A 24,873-nucleotide genomic window follows, 5' to 3' on the forward strand; every position below is an offset into this window, starting at 1 on the left:
ACAGAGGCGCATTGCCAAGAGCTTTCTGTCATACATAATAGATAGCCCTTAACCTTACATCTCTCTCATCTCTGTTTCACGTCTCGCTCGCTCTCGTATCGCTCTCTCTCGCATAGTCTCTCCTGCATACAATTAAACAAAGGCCCCTTCTCATGTAGAGAGGCTCACTCATTTTCTGCTGTGACACTTAGAGTTATTCATAATTGGCTGCTTTGTGTGAATAGAAAACACTCATCAGGTGTGCTGGTCTTTTCAGCTTGTGGTGAGCTGTCGTTTCAGTTATTTGCATGTACTGACATGCAATTTCGGAGTTGTTAACAAAGCATCCATTATCCAATTTCCAGCATTTTCTCAGACTAAAAGACCAGAATTATAACTGGGTTTGATTTATTTATTGTGTTCACCTTTTAGAGGTATGCAACCAAACAGGTATTTAACAAATTTTATTTCTTCTTCCAAAATGTACAGCAGTGTTCAGAGGTTTGGGACCCATTTTTCAAAGTGGTGTTCACACTGGACCAAATTTAAATTGTTATTCAGATTCAATCTTTAAGGCTGATTGTTCATTTTGAAAGTTAAGAAATCAGATCTGTTTGTTCATTTCAGTCAGCATCTAGTAGGGTTGCTAATATAGTAGTCATTTACACATCAGTGTGAAATGGTATGTTCTACATATGCATGCAGTTTGGATTTGCTTCAGTAATAACCAGAGGTTTTTCTCCCGCTTTGACAATTACAAATTAGTGAGCTTTTTTTTATTATTAGTGAAGTGAATTGTGTTGTGTAGAAATACATTTTCTTTTCATTTCAGCAAGTTTGTATAAGTCTCATCTCATCATTGAATTGTATTTTGTAAATATCTGCATTATATTGGCTAGCTGATCACTAATATATAATTTAGCACTATGTTGATTATCAGCTAATATTAGAGTTTTAGTAATAGTTATTTACCTTCCTTGCTCATTTCTCTAAATTAAATTACTCCAATAAAAAATTATCACTATTTGATAGGGAGACACAATATATTGGCACCATATTGGTTATCGGCTAATAATGTTCTAATTTTAATAATACTATAATAAATACTACTAATACTGATTTTACATTTAGATTACCTTTGCCATCTTAACACTCACCTTTGCTATCTAACACTCAAAGTTAATCTTTAAAAAAACATTACATTTAATAACTCTATTAAATGTAATCTTTAAGAAATCTCAAAATGAATATCCATTTTTCATATGGTACTATTACAACGTTGTGATACTTAGCATTTACACCAGGTGGTTTTAGTTTACATTTGTTTCATTTTGTATGTATTTAGATAAAATAGTGTAGAATTTTGAAATTGCCCATTTATTTGTTATTGGCCATAACATGAGTATAATTATCAGCTTATCAGTATCAAGGCAGAATTTTTTATTTAGGTGCATCCCTACTGATTTAATTTTCTTTTGAGTCAAATACAAATCTTTACTGCCAGAGTAACACACAGCCATAGAGCAACATTTGGTTTCTCAAACTGTTTGAGTAGATTTCTTAGGTTTATTCAAACTGCTAGATTTCTGGAGACTTGTTTCAGAGTGAGTTTTGTGGTGTGTATCTAGATGAAGTTAGGAGCATCAGCAAGTTACCCTCCTAGATACACACTAAAACGCCCGCTTCTGACATGCGCTGGATGTTACAACGTGGCAGCCCAGCAAGTGATCATCCAAGATTCATAATTTAAGAATGAAACAGCCCTTTCTTTATGAGATCGACTTTGGCATACATTCAGATGTAATAACGATAAATGGCAGGCTGTCTTGGCTTTTGCAGCGTGAGGAAATGGTGGCTGCGTGGAACTGTTTTCACTGCACCCCGGGGTGCAACTGCACACTGTTGGAGAACCACTGCGCCATGACATCATCCTTGATCAGAATTTTCCGACTTGGGAATACCGACCGAATTAAATGTGCTAGAGGTTTTTGGAGGACAATTTCATTTTGACTGTTGAATGAGAGAAGCCATTTAGTTTGGAGGTTGGTCGGCTCAGAATGGGATTTTTGTTGTTCTCCCTTAAAGGGGTACTTCACCTCTGGAAAGATGAATGTGTATTTAAAATAGTTAATTTATGTAGAAGAAATGTGAAATTATTTTTGAATTTTGAGCTTTCTAGACTGAGAAAATCCAGAAAATGTATTTTTGGCTTATGTGGATGAAAGACAACAACTCCCAGAATGCACTTGCTTCGCTGCCCTACAAGGCCACTCCCAAGCCACGCCTACCGGTAAGAGAGCGCAGTTGAAAACAACAAGGCTAGGCTACTAGTGAGACTCCGTGACGAGTTTGCCTGGGATTTCGAGATCGCCCAAAATGTCCGGGAGTCGGCTTTTGCGCTCTATAGTCGCCATTCATCATGTTTACTGTGGCGAGCAGGACGAGGCTGAGGGCCGCGGGAGAACGGCGCGAGGCCGGTGGCGTCATTACTGAGACGCGCCGGTCTCGTATCTCTCACGGAGGAGCGGGAATTTTCTTAGCAATGTTAAAACGCACATCAACCGATCACTTTTTTAGCGTTCATGTAAACACTACATTCAGATTCACCAATCGGAATGAATTCAGTTAGATTGAAACAAAATGTGTGCATGTAAACAATGAATGGCGACTGCAGAAAGCAAAAGCCGAATCCCGGACATTTTGGACGATCTCGACGGCCGGACATGTCCGGGAAAAAGAGGATGGTAACCCCTACTACTCCGCTTTCTCTTACTACTCAGCTTTCTCCACAGAACAAGAGCCTGTTAGCTTAGCTTCCAAAGAAAGAGGGCTGACACTGTGTGTACATTCTGTGAGTGAGATCCCGCCTCCTTTGGGCGGGTTGAAAACATGCGGGACAGCTCCTCCTACTGGCTGTAGTCTTTAGCCTCTGGCCAGAAAATCCTCCGATGACGCAAAATGACATTTTTTGCGTCATCGGAGGATTTTTTCCAGACAAAAAATACACACATCTCTCGTCTCAGGGGGATATGAGGGTGGAAAGCACGGTAATTCGAAAATACTACAGGTTTTCTACTAATACAAAGCGTAATGCTAAATCCTGAAGTATCCCTTTAAGAGTTGAGTTCCTGTATGAATAAATTGTACACAGGCACAGAGAGAGAAGAGGTCAAAGGTGGTATTTCCCTAGAGAAAGCTGTGGAAGATAAGAGAGGGATATAGATGGTTGAAGTTTCCTGAGGTGAAGATTTGCCTTAAGTAGCTCTTCTCTCAGGGAGTCACACACACAAGCTCACAATGAATGTGCCACTCAACTGAAGGGCTCGTTGCACTTATTTAACCATGTTTCTGTCAGGCTTAATTTAAAGTGGGAGCTATCATTAGCTGAAACAACTAAATGTCATTGTCAAAAAACAAAAAACAAAAAAAAAAACCCCTGTAAATTAATGTCACACATCAGATATGATGTTTTTTTTATATATATATATTTTTTATTATTTAGGCTGAATGGCCTCTCTCTCAAATATAAGTTATGGTATGGAATGTCCTGTGGTTAGATTTTAGGGGTGATGCATGAAGTACCACCATTTTGCCCCATTTAAACCAATTGGGAGAGCTGACAGTTTATTTTTTTGTGGTGAACCAAGTTGTTCCAAGGGGATTGATCCATGGAATATGTGTTATTTAACCAATAAGATGTTTGCTCAACCTTTGCAGTACTGTATTGTACATAAGCTGAAACATACTTAGGGAATTTTAATATCTTTTTATAGGTCTGATATGTTGAAGGATGATGAATTTCACATAGCTTGTTAGATGAGCCCATGGACATCAACTTTCAGCAAAACACCCTTAGAGATCTAGAGTATGAGTCAGAGATTTGTCATCACCAGGCTTAATTAGTCAAATATGTTCCCAGACCTTCCAGAATATGACACTAGTCAACAAACTGGAAAGGCACCAATGCTTTTGCACGTCAAATTGAATATTTATTTTTTAAATTCAAACAACAAATACGGTTTAATGTGGGATGACATCGCCGTTGCCACCTCAGTTCAAGCGCACTTGAGCTGATTATCTCTTCCTCTTTATTACTAGTAACATGATGTAAACATGAATGAACATCAGAAAGTATTTTGAAAGAAACTGTACATCTTACTGAAAGTATAATTTCTCATGTAATCGCTCTCAATCAGTGTTTTAAGTGCAGAAAGACGTCAACAGCTGTACATTTACCTCAGGAAACCATTCAATTTTTATAGCTAGATATAGCGTTTTATAGCTTTTTGCTAAATAAATTACATATTCATTATATTTTTACTTTACCTGTAGGTGATGTCTTCATTATTTTAAGCATTTGAATAAATCTGTCAACAAAACGGCTACTGTTTAAATGTTTATATTTCAACAACAAATTGAAGTAGAGAATTATATTATTAAATATAAAAAGTTTTTGAGTGTTGATTATTACAGTGTATATATAAAAATGAATAGCAATTGAATTTAATAATTGGACTTTGTTGTTAAATTTAACCTTTAGGTAAAAGGTAGGGTAGGTGATTTGTTTCAGACATTTTTTTTGCTAGTTGAAAGTCTTCACATCCTGATAGCAATCGCTAAGTTAATTGGTCTAAGTGTGTGTGTGTGTGTGTGTGTGTGTGTGTGTGTGTGTGTGTGTGTGTGTATATATATATATATATTAGGGCTGTCAATCGATTAAAATTTTTAATCGCGATTAATCGCGTGATTGTCATGAGTTAACTCGCGATTAATCGCATTTAATCGCACATTTTTTATTTGTTCTAAATATACCTTAAATTTATACTTTTCAAGTTTGTAATACTCTAATCAACGTGGGCATTGATAAATATAGATGCTTTATGCAAATGTATGTTTATTATTAAAACCATAGTCAATATAGCATGAAGACGAGACATGTTTCAAAGGTCATAGATGTTTTTCAAAGAACTTGTTCATGTCTATTAGACACATGTAGAAAGAACAAAGAAATACCAGGTTCCCATTACTTCTCTTTCTTTGCACTGAGCAATTTACTAACACAAAAATGTGTAGATATTTGCATGACAGGGCAGCTCTTCTGAAAATGCTAAATGTACATTTAGCATTTATTATTACATTGTAGTTTGTCTCTCTCTGTGTCCATTTTGATGAAGCTAAATTATCAATACATTCTCAATAAAACGTATATTTTACTGTTTCTGTTGTCAAACAACGGAATGAATTTGAAATGGTGACTGAAACGCGACCAAATAAACGTAACCAGCTCTCCCTTCCAAGACGTTAATCTGCACAAAAATTCTGATAATCGAGCCGTCGTCTGGTGAAATCAAATACACATAAGCTAATATCCGTGCTCTGATTTCGGCTATATTTGTAAAATTAGAGAAGCAACATAATATCTGTGTTTAACTGAATTAAAGCGCTGCTCCTCCGCGTGAGACGCAGAGAGAGAGAGAGAGAGAGAGCGAGAGAGAGAGAGCGAGAGAGAGAGAGGCGCGCGCGCGTGCTGGGAGAGGAGTACCGGCGGTACCGGTAGGCTATATTCTCAGAAACTAAATAAGGTTTGGGCGCTTTGTTGAAGGGAAAAAATCGCTAAAGGGGTCTGCAATGTCGCTAAGTTGCCAACACTGTGTATCTCCATTTCTCCAACTAGGGGTTGGGTCACGGGTCAAACAGAAAATACGCGCTGCGTTAATCGAGCGTTAAAAAAAATTAGTGCCGTTAATATGATTTTGCGTTAACGCGTTATTAACGCGCTAAATTTGACAGCCCTAATATATATATATATATATATATATATATATATATATATATATATATATATATATATATATATATATATATATATATGTGTATATATATGTGTATATATACTTCTGTGAAAGGTGTAGGACCATAAAATGTATGTCCAGTCATTGAATTTGAATGCAATGATATGATGTCCTACCTGTATTTGCAAACCTCCACACACCCTGATTGTCTGCATAGCGTTTCATGCTGTGCAGAGTTAGACAGACGTCAGTCATCGAGCAATGCAATCAATGCTGAAATTTATCTGCAGCAGTCACAGGGTTCAGGTCAGTGCTCTTTAGATTTATGTTCATTATTATTGTAATGTTTTGTGCTTTGAGACATGAGGTAGTTTAACGCCGTCTCTCATGGTGCATTTGTTTGCTCCCTGCTGTGTGCGTTTTGAAGGAAGCGTGGCTTTGGAGACGCTCTGAAGGGAGGGTGGGATATCATGCTTTCAAAGCTAGCTCGCTATTGCTAGCCTCTCCGAATTGCCTACCCTACCTTTAATAGTAGAGTAATGAACTAACTGACAGGGTTCCCCTCTGTATAGTTTACAGCTTTTATTGCATGACTGGCATCATCTGAGGAATGATGCCTGGTGTGTTCAGGATGACTAACTCCAACACCAGATCATTGTTTTTTTTCTAAGGATGAGTGCGTTCAGGATGACTAACTCCAACACCAGATCATTGTTTTTTACTAAGGATGCTTGTTTTTTTGTTGTTTTTGGCCAGATTGTTTTGCAGTGTCAACTGTCATTTTCTTCTGAGCTCAGTCAGTCCTCACTTTCAAGAACCTCACAGCAGGAAGCAAGCGCAGTGCAGCAGGAAACAGTTATCGAGTCACTGGAGGACGCCACACTGGGTTGTTCAACCCAAGCCAAGCATGGGCTAAATTTGCCCAGTGCTCTGATTCCTCTTAAAGCAACAGTCATTAGTAGAGGCTGCATGTGTCGGATAAGAAAACCGTTCAGGACAGCCCACATGGTTCTTGGTTTAACTATTATTTTCTTCTCTTTAGCGTGTTTTGCTGTATATCTGGTTATTCAGTAAATATATAAATACACAGGAAAGAACTATCTGAAAGTAAAAATCAGTCGAGTGTTTCAGATGTGGTAACAAGGCCTGTCCTACCGGAGCCATCAGCTGCGAGTAGTAAATGTTCCATCTGGTTCTATTGCAGTAAATGACACCTTGCCGTTTATTAAAAAGATGAGTGGAGTTTATTACATGTATTCAATTGCTAGTTTGGGAATCTTCATGTTTCATCAGACTTCATCAGTGTTTGATAGGATTGTCTGAAGTGATTCTATTATATGAGTAGGACTAAATGAATGAATTTGTCTTTATGAAAACATTTTTTATGTTTTCACAAATGCACATTTCTTTTGGAGAAGAAAAACATCCACCCATCCAAAATCAGTAATTATAAAACTTTTCATGAGAAGTAATTTCACAAACAGCGTGAGTGAATCAGCAGTTTCCCCTCTCTCTTTCTCTTCAAATGAGCAAATGCCTTCTGGCTGCAAATTACATTGCTTCTGTCTTATGCATGATATAAAATTGCAATAATGAGTTATAAAGTCAGAATTGTGAGAAAAAGTCAGAATAGTTACCATCTCACAATTCTAACTTTATAACTCGCAATTGAGAGTTTATAGCAAAAAATTCTGAGAAAAAAAGGTCAGACTTATTGCAAAATTACAATTACCTTTTTTAAATGTTTTATTCAGTGGCAGAAACAAGATTCAATATTGATTAAAAGTAACTGTCTAAATTAGATCTTTTGAGTGATGCACTCGCCTGTCGATCTCTTAAGGCGAGACACGGCAGGCAAAAACATAGATTTTTCATGCAGTGGTCAGTTTTGAGATTTTGGGCTAGTTTACTCCTTCAATATGTGTTTTTTCAAGCTCCTTTAAAAAAAAAAACACGTTGAAAATATACATTAAGATGTTTATTTTATTACATTTTGTTTACTTGCGGCTGTAAGTTTCTCCCGAATTTACCAAGAAGTTAGCATTCCAACGCGACATACAGAGTTCCATCTATTTACTGAAGTCTGTCATGACCGGTATCGTTGTAAAACTCTGAGTCTGCTGCACAACGCTATGTAACTAACCAAATGCATTTCCTTTCTATCAGTAACCAATCGTGAATGTCCAAAGGGGGATTTAAAGCTAATGACGAAATCTCATTTAGAGCTATTTAAATCTTTAAATGCCGTTTTCTCAAAATAATTTTTTTGTCATTCTTCGGTACACAAATCTCAGCCTATGTAGCACCATGTACACCAAACTTTCCAGTTATACACTTAGCAGTATTCTGAATATATTTTCTGAGGGATTTAAGAAATCATTCCTGGCCTGATTGATGTGACATTTCAATTAAAAAAAAATATTGACAGTATATTTTGATTGCCTAGGTAATGAAAGCATATCCAGAATTTTTATGCAATATATGCAAAATCGTGCATATTTAATGAGATAATGCCTAATTTGCATAATTAAACATACAAATTTCAAAAACGTGTAATACATTTTTTTTTATACTTGTAATCAACTGAGGAAGTTTCATGGTGATATCTGTTATTTAAAAATTTTACCCTATTCACCTGTAGTGTCTCGCCTTAAGTACAAGTCAGGATGGGCAAGCGACAGATGCTTGGAAAGCTTTGATTTATTGCAACGTTTGCAGACTGGTGTGGGAAAGTCTGTTGGTTCACCTTTCTCATCAGTTTTAAGCAACGTAATTCCAAATTTCACTTGTACTTGCCCTCTTTATTAATTAGTTTATGTCGTGCTGAGTGAGATTCACCTGCTTTATCCATTTTGTTGTCACGTTTGCTGGTTTCGTGTCAGTTTGGTTAGTACACTGCCACCTAGCGGTGAACTTTGAAACAACAGTGTATCAAGAACAAATGAGCAAAATCATGAAATCGTACCGTTTGAAATAAATATATACCCATATTTTCCCAGTACTGGTATACCACGCAACCCTACCATCTATCATCTGTCTGTCCATCCATTGTTCTAGCTATCTATTGTTCTATCTGTCCGTCCGTCCACTTGGTTCAACTATTATAGTAGAATTAGTAGGGAGGTTAAGTGACTTTTGACTTCAAGTCATGATGCAAAGGTCCCCTTTGGTATGGAAGTACCTTAGGGCCATAGAAATAAATTTATCCTAAGACACACGTGAGATCACATTTTGTATCTTATATACGCACATTTTTTAAAAATGGCCACCGACCATACTTGAGAGGCCCATATCTTTGCTTCTGTTATAGCTATAATGACAAATTTGGTATCAACGTGTACATTTTTGGTGTCAAGGAGTCCAATAAAATAGGTTCCAAGACTAAAAAACAATAATGTTGTCCTTACCATGACAATTGGAGGTTAAGTATGCAATTTTTTATTAAAAAACACATGCCAAACACACAGTGTTTCGGCGCCAGAGGTTTTTTCCTAAAATGTTCGATTTTGACATCTTAATTTCAAAAGGCTATATCTTAAAAGTGATAAAAGATAGAGACTTTCTGTAAATTAGAGAAATATTAAGGATGACCCAAAGTGTATGTAGGGATTACATTTTCCCATCTAATTTGCATATTATGACGTCATTATGGTGGCGGCCATCTTGGATTATAGAATTTTCATGAAAAGTCACGTTTAAATGATAAAATGATCAAATGCAGCACTTCTTTCCCCCCAAAATGTCCCTCACCTTCTGTATGCTATATTGCACAATACTGAATGCTCAGGTAAATAGTAAGTAGTAAACAAACTGTGTAAATCATTACTAATAAATAGTAGAGACAAACCGAATGCAAGTAGCGGTTGGCCTTTTGCTGTAGAGATTTTCTATTTACTACATATAGTAAATCATCCTCATTGGCCAAGTACTCAAAAGCCGGCATTCCCATCAGCTTGCGATAGACTATGCATAATAGCCCCTCTGCCCCGTGTCACACCGTCTCTGCTCCTGCTGCGAGCAGCGCGGCCAGATCTGCCTCGCGCGTGCGCCGAGCGTGCACAGCTCGGACTACTGTCATTGTCATTGCTACTCCCCACCCTGCCTCCACGTTGCCCCCTAACTGTCCTATGAATACTTCGACCTCATCTAACATACCCAGTGGCATTAGACAAACAAAGTCTCCACCACAATACTGTCGCCGCGATTGTGGAGAGGCACACATGGTAAAAATCTCCCGCCTCGTTCCCCACAACACTAACACGCCTGCTAACTTCGCGATGAACACTCCGACCCCGAGAAACATTGTTCCCACCACTGACATTGGGTAAAGGACCATCTAAATTGGGCAAAGGATTCACCGTTTGTGCTTGGTGTAGGGCTATACTTTCACTTTCAGAATCAGGCAGATATTCCCCTTCAGAATCAGGATCCACGAATAGAAGACCCAACACTTCATTGCGGGTAAGCTTTATTGATGCCATTAGATAATAATAATAATAATACTAATAATAATCTAATGCAAATACTCGCTGACGTTGACAATATTGCTCTGATAAAATGGCTCACTCGCACACTAGCTCCACTTTTGTTCGCACTGATTCAATGCACTCTAGCTCGAAGATTTTGTATAGAAGCATGACGTTTTTTTGAGTCAGGGATGAAGTATGACATGTCTGCCATCTAATGGCAATGGAAATTTGACACCCTATTTGTTTGGAATGTTTGAGATGTTTGGAGATCCAAGATCAGCAATGCGCTCGTCATAGAGGGCTGTCAAGTAAGACATTGCCAGTGATTCCCCTGAGCAACGATAGTCCTCGATGTATTCGAGCAACTCATTGAGGACATGTGCTCTGATGACCTGAGTTGCATTACTTTCAGTTGAGTCACATCCAACAGTTTCTGCTTTTCTATAGAGCCTAGTCAGGCATGCACGATGATAAACAGCATTAATAGCAACCATGTCACCAGCAGCTAGTTCAGCCAATAGATGCCTGTCACCCACCACCTGAGCACATTCTTTTACTTTTCTATCCAAGCCAAGGGTGGCAGCCCTCCTCAGTTCCTTTTTTTTGCCCACTTCACCACAGAAGAGACACAGTTTATCAAATGGTTCACATGATGATGTTGAGGGTCTGGGTAAAGCGAGTGTGGTAGACTTGTCACTCATGCGCCATGTTTTTACTGGACTCACAGACTCTTCATGCTTTTTTCTTTTTCTTAATCTCTCTCAACTTTTTGTTTATCAATCGCATTTCTGCAGCTTTTGTGCCACACCATAGGATTTTGAATCATCAGCTGAACTACATCCTGACTACCACCACTAATGTCCACTATAAACTCAGGCAGATCCCCTAATGCCTTCAGCTCTTGGATGTTATCTAAAGCTTCTTTGTAACATGATTACAATCTTTCAGGATTGTTTTCAGTTTGAATGATGAAGAGGGATCTATCCATCCATCCATCCATCCATCTTCTTCCGCTTATCCGGGGCTGGGTCGCGGGGGCAGAAGTCTAAGCAGAGATGCCCAGACTTCCCTCTCCCTAGACACTTCCTCCAGCTCCTCCGGGGGGACACCGAGGCGTTCCCAGGCCAGCCGGGAGACATAGTGTCTCCATAGTCTGTCCTAGGTCTTCCCGGGGGTCTCCTCCCAGTGGGACGCGCCCGGAACACCTTCCCGGGTAGGCGTCCAGGAGGCATCCGGAACAGATGCCCGAGCCACTTCAGCTGACCCCTCTCGATGTGGAAGAGCAGCGGCTTTACTCTGAGCTCCTCCCGAGTGACCGAGCTTCTCACCCTATCTCTAAGGGATCGCCCAGCCACCCTGCGGAGAAAGCTCATTTCGGCCGGCTGTATCTGGGATCTTGTCCTTTCGGTCATGACCCAAAGCTCATGACCATAGGTGAGAATAGGAACGTAGATTGACCGGTAAATCGAGAGCTCCGCCTTGCGGCTCAGCTCTTTCTTCACCATGACAGACCGGTACATCGACCGCATTACTGCAAAAGCTGCACCAATCCGTCTGTCAATCTCCCGTTCCATCCTTCCCTCACTCGTGAACAAAACCCCAAGATACTTAAACTCCTCCACTTGAGGCAGGAACTCTCCACCAACCTGAAGTGGGCAAGCCACCCTTTTCCGGCCTCGGATTTGGAGGTGTTGATTCTCATCCCAGCCGCTTCACACTCGGCTGCAAACCATCCCAGTGCATGCTGAAGGTCCTGGTTTGATGAGGCCAACACGACAACATCATCTGCAAAGAGCAGAGACGAAATCGTGTTGTCACCAAACCTGATACCCTCCGGCCCCTGGCTGCGCCTAGAAATTCTGTCCATAAAAATTATGAACAGAACCGGCAACAAAGGGCAGCACTGCCGGAGTCCAACATGCACCGGGAGTCCCGCAAGCCAACCAGGCCCGATAGGACTCCTTCTTCAGCTTGACGGCATCCCTTACTTCCGGTGTCCACCACCGGGTTCGGGGATTGCCGCCTCGACAGGCACCGGAGACCTTACGGCCACAGCTCTGAGCGGCCGCTTCGTCAATGGAGGTGGAGAACATGGTCCACTCAGACTCAATATCTCCAGCCTCCCTCGGGATCCGGTCGAAGCTCCACCAGAGGTGGGAGTTGAAGATCTCTCTGACAGGAGACTCGGTCAAACGTTCCCAGCAGACCCTCACAGTACGCTTGGGTCTGCCGAGTCTGTCCAGCTTCCTCCCCCGCCATCGGATCCAACTCACCACCAGGTGGTGATCAGTTGACAGCTCCACCCCTCTCTTTACCCGAGTGTCCAAGACATACGGCCGCAGGTCAGATGAAACGACCACAAAGTCGATCATCGACCTACGGCCTAGGGTGTCCTGGTGCCACGTGCACTAATGGACACCCTTATGCTTGAACATGGTGTTCGTTATGGACAAACTGTAACTAGCACAGAAGTCCAATAACTGAACACCGCTCGGGTTCAGATCGGGGGGGCCGTTCCTCCCAATCACGCCCCTCCAGGTGTCACTGCCACTGCCCACGTGGGCATTGAAGTCCCCCAGTAGAACGACGGAGTCCCCAGTTGGAGCACTTTCCAGCACCCCTCCCAGAGACCCCAAGAAGGCCGGGTACTCTGCACTGCCGTTTGGCCCGTAGGCACACACGAAAGTGAGAGACCTATCCCCGACCCGAAGGCGCAGGGAAACGACCCTCTCGTTCACCGGGGTGAACTCCAACACATGGCGGCTGAGCTGGGGGGCTATAAGCAAACCCACACCAGCCCGCCACCTCTCACCATGGGCAACTCCAGAGTGGTGAAGAGTCCATCCTCTCTCTGTGGTTCCAGAGCCCAAGCTGTGCATAGAGGTGATCCCGACTATCTCTAGTCGGAACCTCTCAACCTCACGCACAATCTCAGGCTCCTTCCCCACCAGCGAGGTGACGTTCCACGTCCCTAGAGATGGCTTCCGTGTCCAGGGATCGGGTTGTCGAGGCCCCCGCCTTCGACTGCCGCCCGATCCTCTAAGCACTGACCCCTTACGGTCCCTCCTGCAGGTGGTGAGCCCACGGGAAGGCGGCCCCACGTCGCTCCTTCGGGTTGAGCCCGGCCGGACCCCGTGGGGGGAGGCCCGTCCACCAGGCGCTCGCATACGAGCCCCAACCCCGGGCCTGGCTCCAGGGTGGGGCCCCGGCTGCGCCATACCGTGCGACGTCACGGTCCTCGGTTTAAGAGGGATCTAATGTTTTTTCAATCTTTAGGGCGGACTGACATAGGAAGCATAAACTCCAGTCACGGCATTCCATTATGGCTAATCTGAAAAAAGAAATGAAGTTGCTTTAACATCATAAGAGAGATAATATGAGCATTAACAAGCATTCGCAAAAGTAAAAAAATATAAAATAATGAAGCTAACTAACTAGCTAGCAACATGTAGGCTATGTGCTTGCTTCAATAAAAATGACGCTAACTAGTCACTAGCTAGTTATGATGAAGCTAACTAGTTACTAGCGACCTAGTTATAATGAAGCTAACTAGTTACTAGCTAGCTAGTTACTAGTTATCTAACATTAAAAGCATTTTTCTATTTAATGAGGAAGTCATACGAACCTCAAAGTGTTAACCTGTCACCTCCGACCTTCAACAGCATTCACAGCTCCTGGTGCAGATGGGATGTGTTGTTGCAGGAACTGATTTGCTATAGGCTACTCCTGACTGGTCGAAATCTCATGCTACTTAGGACAAATGTAATGTACAGAAGTAGCTGCACTGCTTAAATACAAAATTAAAGTTTTTGAAGGAAAAGATAAGTAAAGTCACTCCGATGACACAATTTTTATGTGAAATGTGCATATTTACCCCCAATTGTCATGGTATGGGGAAAATTTTTGTTTTTTTAAACTTGAAACCAATTTTATTGGATTCCTTGACCCCAAAAATGTACACTTTGACACCAAATTTGTCATTATAGTGATAACAGAAGCAAAGATATGGGCTCTAGAGTATTTTCGGCGCATTGGCGGCCATTTTTGAAAAAAACTGTTTATTTCTGATACAAAGTGTGATCTCACTTGTGTCTTAGGATAAATTTATTTGTATGACCCTAAGGTACTTCCATACCAAAGACAACCTTTGCATCATGACTTGAAGTCAAAGGCCTATTTTTTGGGCTTAACCTCCCTACTAAATGTTTGTATTTAGTAAATAATAATCATAACATATACAATATTGATGTATTGCTCATGTTCCAAATATCAAAATGCAATAAGCAACTTTATTTAACTTATTGTTTTAACCAAGTTTTTTTTCTGTTAAAATTACGGTAATGCACATCCTCTCTTGTTCATGACTTATAGTGGATTATCTGCTCTGATTTCGTATACAGATTCTACACTTTTTACATAGTGTTGGTAAATCTAAAACTCTAAAACGTTCTCAGGGGCCGGATGTTAAATCAGAGCTACTGTGAGGCTGAGAGTCAGGCACGGGCCGTGGCAGTAACCAGAGGAGATGATTCAGTGAAATCTGCAGATGAGACGGGGAGAATCAGGGCACTGGGCCCGAATGGAGGTAGTGTTTTTAGATGGAGATTCTCCTGCAGAGCTCCATGGGGAATCGAAGTAATGAGCCAAAACTCGGGGCCTTCTCGGGTCTGTGGATGCGTTTTAATGACTTGGAACAGCCAGCCTCCTGCTTGGTCACTTACATAGAGAGGTGCAGATAGAGGGAAAGAGAGAACAGACAGAACTCCTCTGTGCTGTCTTGATTTACTAATGAAGAGAACCTCAGAGACCTGAACAACATTCACTTCTCACGGCTGTTTTGATCCATATGTTTGGCACAATGTTCATTTTAAAAAGAGCACATAATTAATCTCTTTAAATTCTTGACACATAGTCCAAAATTTTTTTGTTCATTTCTTCTTTCAAATAATACAAGAGTACAATTAGTACAAGAGTTTTAATCAAAGATATCCATTTCACCTGATTTAATTTTAAAACTGTCCCTTTATTATTTGAAAAAAAAAGAGTTAATATTAGGGCTGTCAGTTAAATGTTAAATGTCACTTTTTGTGTTGTCTTGTCAATGTTTTTGTAGTATCATCATATGGACATTTTTTGACACAAAAATGTATATATAGTAGTGGCCAAAAGTGATGTTCAGACTGGATATTTGTTTTTAATAACCATACAAGTTCAATTAAGCCATCAAAATATGAGGACATTTTTTAAAAATATTTTTGGTGTATATATATATATATATATATATATATATATATATATATATATATATATTTTAACATAATCAATTATTATTATTATTTCATTGGTTCTCTCTTGTTTTTCCATGTGTTCATAATTTCTTTGTATGACAGCCTGGCTAAAAATGATGTCCGTACAATTTGGCATGTTTCATGGCGTTATCACAAATAAAACAATCGACTCAAAGCACAACTACGCAATATGCTTACAAAATCTTTAGCTGTTTTTTTTATTTTTTATGTTTGAATAAATGGACATCACTTTGGTCATAACTGTATGTGATTTACCTTTAATTAATTAGCATAACATTTAATAAATTTTAATCAGTTGAAAGCGCTATTTAATATGTCCAATTTAAGCCCTGAAAAACATGCAAACTGTCTGAAAGTTCAGTTTTTGTGTGTGTTGTACTTAAATGTCATACTTGGTTCTAGCAACTAAAGCCTATTTTTGTGTCACTCATAGGTATATTTAGCTGAGCACACATATACACACAGTTGCTGCTCTGTCAGACTTCTACCATTCAGAAACATTTTGCTTGTGTAAGTCACTGTAAATTGTGCTTTCAATGTGACTTAATTAAAGATGTGTTTGTCGGGGTGTGTGCATCTGCAGGAGCTAACAACTCCATTCATTTGCACAGACTGCCAGCACAGTGTCGAACACTCTGCTAAATCAATGCAATTTAACTCTGTTCGCTAAAGTAGTGATTTATCCCAACGATCTGAGCGTGTGCAGAAACGGCTCACCATATACACATAAATCTACAGCCTCGGTGCCCTCTGAGCATGGATAAATATTTCTGAAGTCCTGTTACAAATCTCTCTCTCTCTCTCTCTCTCTCTCTCTCTCTCTCTCTCTCTCTCTCTCTCTCTCTCTCTCTCTCTCTCTCTCTCTCTCTCTCTCTCTCTCTCTCTCTCTCTCTCTCTCTCTCTCTCTCTCTCTCTCTCTCTCTCTCTCTCTCTCTCTCTCTCTCTCTCTCTCTCTCTCTCTCTCTCTCAGTTCTGGCCATCAGCAGCAGTATATTGGCTTGAGTTCCAGTTTGTGGGCTGCTTGGGTGGGATTATTTCCACAGACTAATTGATTCTGGGTGATTCGCTTTCACAAAAGCAATGGCAGTTAGTGCACATCTAGCAGAAAAAAAAACTTAAATAGCATAAAATACATTTTCACTTAGTGTAATTTTATTATGTGTTGCAAAGCAATGATTTATGGTACCGTAATAGTTCACTACATTCTGGCAGTTCAATAATGCAAATTGGTATTACCATACAAAGGCTACTGTCAGATGCATGAGTTGTAAGATGCTGTAGGGAGATGGTTTAGTGGAAGTGCGGTCTATAAAACTAGCTGGATGATCAGAGTCTTTCCTCGGAAGGAGGAAATTAACATCCTGTTCAATCTTTAATGGGTCAAGAAAGTTAATGGTCATTTATTTTGGCTTATAGTAGAGATGCACTAGTCTAACAATGTTTTTGTTCAAATTGTATAGTAAGGAAGTTTTAAATTATTTAGAAACTAAAATGTGTTGTGTTAAATTTAACTTAGAGTTGTAGTATCCATCCATCCATCCACTTGACATTCATTCATCCATCCATCCATCCATCCATCCATCCATCCATCCATCCATCCATCCATCCATCCACTTGACGTCCATCCATCATCCATCCATCCACTTAGCATCATCCATCCATCCGTCCATCCACTTGACATCCATCCATCCATCATCCATCCATCCACTTAGCATCATCAATCCATCCATCCATCCAATTGACATACTTCCATACATCCACTTAGCTCCATCCATCCATCCATCCATCCATCCATCCATCCATCCATCCATCCATCCATCCATCCATCCATCCATCCATCCATCCATCCATCCATCCATCCATCCATCCATCCATCCATCCATCCATCCATCCATCCATCCATCCATCCATCCATCCATCCATCCATCCATCCATCCATCCATCCATCCATCCATCCATCCATCCATCCATCCATCCCTTTCTCTCAAACAGTCACGTGATTTTAAACCATGATTTGAGTGCAAGAAAATGCGAAAGAGAAAACCATTTGAACACCATATTCCATTCTCTTTCGCGTCTCTTTGTGATTGAACGGTCACATGCACGCAAAATGATGTCAAACACAGTTGCTTATGGCTTACGTGAATCTAAACAATTGAGAAAGAAAACAAATGTGTAAAATTATATTGGATTTGTGCTTTCGTGAATGAGGTATCATTCACGGTATGTCCTGAAGTTTAGGGAGTTGTTCACATTTATATCTCTGGATGGGAGAAGGCAAATTTCAAATGTCAACTTTAAAACAAGCCAGAAGCTTAAATAGAACCATATTTCCTTGAGACTTACTGTAAATATATCCTGGGTATAAACATGACACTGTAGAATTTCTTTAGGAAATCAGTATGTAAAGTTTGCCGTGCAGAACAGCCGGAGGAATTCTGGAGGTGGAGGACTTTGAGAGATTCTTGCACTCCATTTTAAATAACAGTGTGTCTTTTTTTTTTTCAACACCCATTCTCTATTCATCTCTACCTCTCGCTATCTTTTCTCCCGGAGAGCTGAGAAGGCAAAGATCAGTAGCTGACGGCTGCATGCAGGAAAACTAGTGGAAATGCTGAAATGCGAATTGCAGTTGACATGCTGTTTCTCCTTTACGCCGAGCACAGGAAGTGTGAGATGCTTGTGTAGGTGTTCCACTGATGAAGCCATGTTGACTTACAGAATCAAAGTTGTCTTGTGTGACACAACAGACATTCAGCTGTGATGTCTTTATGCCACATTAGCTGAAATGTCTGCTCAGACTTCACTGAACTCTTTGGGAATAATTTAGTGATGTGATGGAGGGCTCTCGTAGTTGTTTTGACAGCTTCTTGAGGACGTGTATGGCAGCAGAGCCGATAAATTGCAGAGTTGAGGCACTGTAAAGTACCAGTCATGTGATTTATGGCTTGTATCAAAAAATACTTTGAACGGTTTTCCTTCAAGCTGAACATTTCTGAACGCTGGTTTTCATGCTCTGACTTAAATTTAGGGCAGTTGCGTAATGATGTAATGTTCACAGCACAAGCAAACAATGAAGAACAACCTTTTTGATGCAGTACATGAGATGTGTGGTAATATTTATTTTCTTTTTATAAAAAATATAACTGCAATGCTACTTTTTCTCAAGGTACATGTAAAATGAGGTACAACCTAGCAGCCGCTTAAACACGTTTAGCAACTGTTTTCTTGTCAAAGCAAATAATGTGGTATAATTTCTTCTGGTTGCCTTTTGGCAGTGTAGCAAGATCCTGAAATGTATATTGTCATTTTCTTTCGGGTCATTTTTGCGGTTTCCACAAAAATATAAAGCACTAAATCAGCATTTTAAAATGATTTCTGAAGGATCATATGACACTGGAGTAATGATGCTGAAAATTCAGTTTTGCCATATAAACCAGATTTTAAATTATATTACGATAGAAAAGTTATTTTAATAATATTTGACAATTTTCCTGTTTTTACTGCGTTTTTGATCACATAAATGCAGCCTTGGTGCATGTATTTAAAGGGACACTTCACCCATTTGCATTAAGCTTTGCATTGTTAGAAACCCAGTCATACTATTGAATGGTCATGCAACATTTTTTCATTTTCCCCCGAGACGAGAGAAATCTGTATTTACCTCTTTACACTTCCTCCTACAATGACGCAAAAATCGTCATTTTGCGTCATTGTAGGAGGAAGTGTAAGAGGGGGGGATTTCTGTTAAGACTACAAGCACTAGATCCACCCTTTCAAACCCGCCCATAGGGGGTTGGACCTAATGCGCTAACAGACCTATCACAGATCAGTGCGAGTGCGTTTGATTTCAACGGCAGAAACCTGCAGAAAACAGGGACGTAGAAAGCGGAGTAGTAGGGGTTACCATACTCTATTTCCCGGACATGTCCGGCCGTCGAGATCGACAAAAATGTCCGGGATTCAGCTTTTGCTTTCTGCGGTCGCCATCCATTGTTTACATGCTCACCTTTTGTTTCAATCTAACTGAATTCACCCCGATTGGTGAATCTGAATGTAATGTTTACATGAATGCTAAACAAGTAATCGGTTGATTTGCGTTTTAACATTGCTAAGAAAATACCCGCACCTCCGTGAGAGATAGCCCATGAGACCGGTGCATCTCACAGGCGCGCTCATCAGTAATCACAGTAATACAGGGAGCAGGACGAGGCTAGCGCCGCGGGAGAAAGACGCGAGGCCGGTGGCGTGATCGGTTGAAAGACGCGAGGCCGGTGGCGTGATCGGTTGAAAGACGCGAGGCCGGTGGCGTGATCGGTTGATGTGTGTTTTACCATTGCTAAGAAAATACCTGCTCCTCCGTGCGAGATACGAGAACAGTGCCTCACAGGTGTCGGCCGTCAGTAATCACGCCACCGGCCTCGCGCCGTTCTCCCGCGCCCCTCAGCCTCGTCCTGCTCGCCACAGTAAACATGATGAATGGCGACTGTAGAACGCAAAAGCCGAATCCCGGACATTTTGGGCAAACTCGTCACGGAGACTCACTCGTAGCCTAGCCTTGCCTTGATGTTTTTGTTTTCAACTGCGCTGTCTTACCGGTAGGCGTGGCTTGGGAGTGGCCTTGTAGGGCAGCGAAGCAAGTGCATTCTGGGAGTTGTTGTCTTTCATCCACATAAGCCAAAAATACATTTTCTGGCTTTTCTCAGTCTAGAAAGCTCCAAATTCAAAAATAATTTCACATTTCTTCTACATAAATGACCCACTTTCAATACACATTCATGTCTCCACGGGTGAAATGACCCTTTAATTATATGTAAAATCAACTAAGCAACATAAGAGCAAGCTTTCATCTCTATAAAGATGACACAAAACTATCCTTTTAAGACATCACCGTCAAATTCTCGAATCAGCTAAAATTGTTATTGAAAGACCTGAACACACATTCTGTCTATCATTGTCTTCTCTCTTATGCAGAGGAAGCCACTGTGTCATTTGATCAATATTTAATCTCTTTCACGTCTCCTGCTGTGGCTGCTTAAAGGCAGATCAGGTTAACTCCTCTGAACTATTGATATCTATTCTTTTGTAGCAACTTCTTTATTATTCCTCAAGCTTAGATCTTTTTAAATATCTGACCTCTATTTAGTTTTTTTTTTATGCCATACTCGTTTCCTTTGTAGTGTAAATCCCTGCTCATTTCAAGTCTTTGTAAAAAAGATGAACTTTGTAAATTGCCTTATCTCTCACACACTCAAATTGGATTTGTTTGTTGTTTTTTATGTTTCGTTGCATTCAGTAGTGGACAAAGAGAAACAGCGGATAGTGAGAGTCAGCCGAGTGACCACAGACTTCCTGTAGTGGTGAGGTTATGTTGCCAGATATTCAGGGTTGCCAGATTTTAGGACGTTTCTTGACCTGATACAGGTGGGTTAGATGAGTTTGAATTGAATTAACACCCTTTCCCCCTCCCACCAAATCTGTGTTTTTTGTTTTGTTTTGCTCTCTGAGGCTCTGTGGTCTAATATACTCCACATGACCCGGCATTCGCCAGCGATTCTAAATGCTAAAATCTCACCAGATGCTGTAAGATTTTCTTCCCTGCCCTTCTTTGTGAAAGATGAGTCTGTAAACAGCATGGTGGGTTTCTTAAATGAAGCTGATTATTTTGATTATTTCAACTGTCTTTGAAAGTCTTTTTTACTCATGCTTTTAGGAGAAAATCTACTATAGTTTGCTGTTACAATGCCAGAAAACTGACAGCACAAAATCCTTCCCATGGCCATTAGCGTTGAGTGCAAATGTGACTAACCAAACTGTTACATAACACTTATGATAGTTATTTTTACTCATAATATGAAAAAAAGGTTTTATGCATTGTGTAACCATGTGTTAATGCATTAATTTTTGGATATTCAAGTGAATTATTTTTTTACTATTTTTTATTTATTTATTTGAACTTTAATGGATGGAAACCAAAAATAAGATTATTTGCTTCAATGGCATCAGTTATGTGTAAATAACAGCCCTGTTTACCACAATATAAACCAGTGGACACATTTCTACTGTAACATTATACAGTATATAGTGCCATACCACCCTGTCGTAAGCTTTCCCATGTCATGCTTTATGTCCTCTGGATGTCCTGAGTTGGATGGGTCATTGATGAAGGAGACCGTAAAAAGGCTTGATTGAATTGCATGTCCCGGTGGATATTACACTCTACAGAGGCAGAGATGAGGACAGATGTGCTACAGCATGTTCTGAATATCTATAAGAGTAAATCATTCATTCCCTTTGTTTGGGTTTGGATATATTACGTGAATGAAGATCATTTAAATTTCTATTGTTATGCACTGTAGCCCCCAAAAGTCCAATGTAACAAAACAATACAAAAGTATGAAATGTTCACAAACTATCTTTTGTGAAAATTCATACCGAGTCTGAGTCTGCATTTTCAACTGGGAGTGTGTACAGTACATACACATATCTTACTCCAATAATGCCTAATTTCATCATAGAATTCATTTGTTTTGAAATCTTGAAGTGCTTTTTGACTGTGCAAATAGGCCTTTATTTTTGTGAATTAAACACGTTTGTCCAACTGTGTGTGGCTGCTGTTCATTTAAACAGGCAAGGTTGTGTTTACAGAGCAGCACCATTTTTTTGCCATTTGTTCTCTTGCCAAGTTTTTCTTGTAATCACACAATAATTGAGAGTGATATGAGACTCGCTGGAATAGTCACCTTATGATTGTCATGAAGAAACATGCAGGGCTTTTTCTCTTCTTCTTCCTTCCATTCCCTTTCATTTCTACTTCCTCTTCCACTTCTTTTCATTCTTTTTTTCCCCTTTTTTCATTTCCTTTTCCCTCCGCTTCCTCTGCTCTTACTCTTCCACTCTCTCTCCTCTTACTTGTTATTTTTCCTTTCCTTTCCTTTCCTTTCCTTTCCTTTCCTTTCCTTTCCTTTCCTTTCCTTTCCTTTCCTTTCCTTTCCTTTCCTTTCCTTTCCTTTCCTTTCCTTTCCTTTCCTTTCCTTTCCTTTCCTTTCCTTTCCTTTCCTTTCCTTTCCTTTCCTTTCCTTTCCTTTCCGCTCCGCTCCGCTCCGCTCCGCTCCGCTCCGCTCCGCTCCGCTCCGCTCCGCTCCTTTACTTTCCGCTTCTTTCCTTTCCTTTCTGCTTCTTTCCTTTTCTTTCTGCTCCTTTCCTTTCTGCTCCTTTCCTTTCCTATTTGCTCCTTTCCTTTACTTTATGCTCCTTTCCTTTCCTTAATGCTCCTCTCCTTTACACACCTTTACGCTCCTTTCCTTTTCAATCCTCCTTTCCCTCTACGCTCTGTTCCTTTGCACTCCATTTATTTTCACTCCTTTCCTTTACAGTGCTTTCCTTTCTTCCCTTTTATGTTTTCTCTCCCCTTCCTCCTCTTAAAAGGTTTTTTGACATTGTTGTTCATATGCATGTGTTTTGCAGTAATCAAACTGATATCAGTAGCTTAACACCCCTCATCTGCAGAGCAATTGAATAAGCTCTCTTTTTCTCCTGTTTCTTCTCCCCATTTCAGAATAAGAATGTTTCGGTTAAACTGGAAAAGAAGAAATGGGAGGATATTGTAGTTAAACGACAGAAGGAGGCCGAGGAGAGCATGACCCCTGACATAGATGAAAATGGCTTCGGCAATCTGGCCAGCAGCGTGGGGCGAGACCAGGAGCGGGTGAAAGATCGTCTGCTGAAGAACACATACTCCAAGAAGAGCAAACGAGTGAGTCTGTCATTTCTTTCTGCAGGATAAATGATAGCTTGATGGACAAGAGCAGTGGAGTGTGAACCCCGTGTGATCTTATACCTGTTCCTGAGTGTTGACTGCTTTGACCAGCGTTGACCGGATTAATGTGGCCATTGCAGTCATTACTGAATGCCTGCTGTTTCTGGAAGGGCTCACTGAGGTGTGTGCATATGAATGTGACAGCAGTACATCAGCGGCTGACAGATTACTGGTCTAGAGCTGTGGTTAAGCCGCACAGCATGCTGTTAATGACGAAGAAGAACAAATATAACCTTCTCTCGCTTCCTGTATCCATTTTCTCTCCCTCCTTTATTTTGGCTTATTTGTAGCTCTTCTTGATAGTGATAGCGTGGACAGTGCAGGAAGGGGTAGGCTGAAGTGGGGAGAATGGGATCGGAATATGTCAGATTTGAACTCAAGTTGCCTACATATGTACCAAGGCTTATCAGTTTTGTTACCTGAATGAATCTATTATTCTTTAATCTTTCTGTTTGTTGCTCTGTCTATCTCTCTCTCTCTATCCTTCTGTCATTCAATGTTGTTCTATCAATCATTCTGCCAGTCTATCTGTCTATCTATCTATCTATCTATCTATCTATCTATCTATCTATCTATCTATCTATCTATCTATCTATCTATCTATCTATCTATCTATCTATCTATCTATCTATCTATCTATCTATCTATCTATCTATCTATCTATCTATCTATCTATCTATCTATCTATCTATCTATCTATCTATCTATCTATCTATCTATCTATCTATCTATCTATCTATCTATCTGTCTATCTGTCTATCTATCTGTCTAGCTATGGTTCTGTCTGTCTGTCTGTCTATCTATGGTTCTGTCTGTCTGTCTGTCTATCTATGGTTCTGTCTATCTATGGTTCTGTCTGTCTGTCTGTCTATCTATGGTTCTGTCTATCTATGGTTCTGTCTGTCTGTCTGTCTGTCTATCTATGGTTCTGTCTATCTATGGTTCTGTCTGTCTGGCTATGGTTCTGTCTGTCTAGCTATGGTTCTGTCTGTCTGGCTATGGTTCTGTCTGTCTAGCTATGGTTCTGTCTAGCTATCTGTCTGTCTGTCTGTCTGTCTGTCTGTCTGTCTAGCAATGGTTCTGTCTAGCTATCATTCAGTCTGTCTGTCTAGCTATCGTTCTGTCTGTCTAGCTGTGGTTCTGTCTAGCTATCGTTTTTTCTGTCTGTCTAGCTATGATTCTGTCTAGCTATCATTCTATCTGTCTGTCTAGCTATTGTTCTATCTGTCGGTCTTGCTATGGTTCTGTCTAGCTATTGTTCTGTCTGTCTAGCTATCGTTCTATCTGTCTGTCTAGCTGTGGTTCTGTCTAGCTATTGTTCTGTCTGTCTAGCTATCGTTCTATCTGTCTGTCTAGCTGTGGTTCTGTCTAGCTATTGTTCTGTCTGTCTAGCTATGGTTCTGTCTGTCTGTCTCTCTAGCTATGGTTCTGTCTAGCTATCGTTCTGACTGTCTGTCTAGCTATTGTTCTGTCTGTCTGTCTAGCTATCGTTCTATCTAGCTATG

General features: G+C 40.4%; 1 protein-coding gene across 8 annotated transcripts in view; it reads left to right on the forward strand.

Annotated features, from left to right (window-relative positions):
- The window catches only part of fbrsl1 (fibrosin-like 1), a 317,505-nt gene that overhangs the window by 51,552 nt on the left and 241,080 nt on the right, over positions 1 to 24,873 (forward strand). For all 8 annotated transcript variants that reach the window (XM_081366875.1, XM_081366868.1, XM_081366873.1 and 5 more), the window contains exon 2: positions 23,108 to 23,305. In XM_081366875.1, coding sequence (XP_081223001.1) covers positions 23,108 to 23,305 — 198 coding nt within the window. The remainder of the gene's footprint in view (positions 1 to 23,107; positions 23,306 to 24,873) is intronic.

Source organism: Scardinius erythrophthalmus (assembly GCF_964197995.2).
Source record: "Scardinius erythrophthalmus genome assembly, chromosome: 5".
Lineage (NCBI taxonomy): Eukaryota > Metazoa > Chordata > Actinopteri > Cypriniformes > Leuciscidae > Scardinius > Scardinius erythrophthalmus.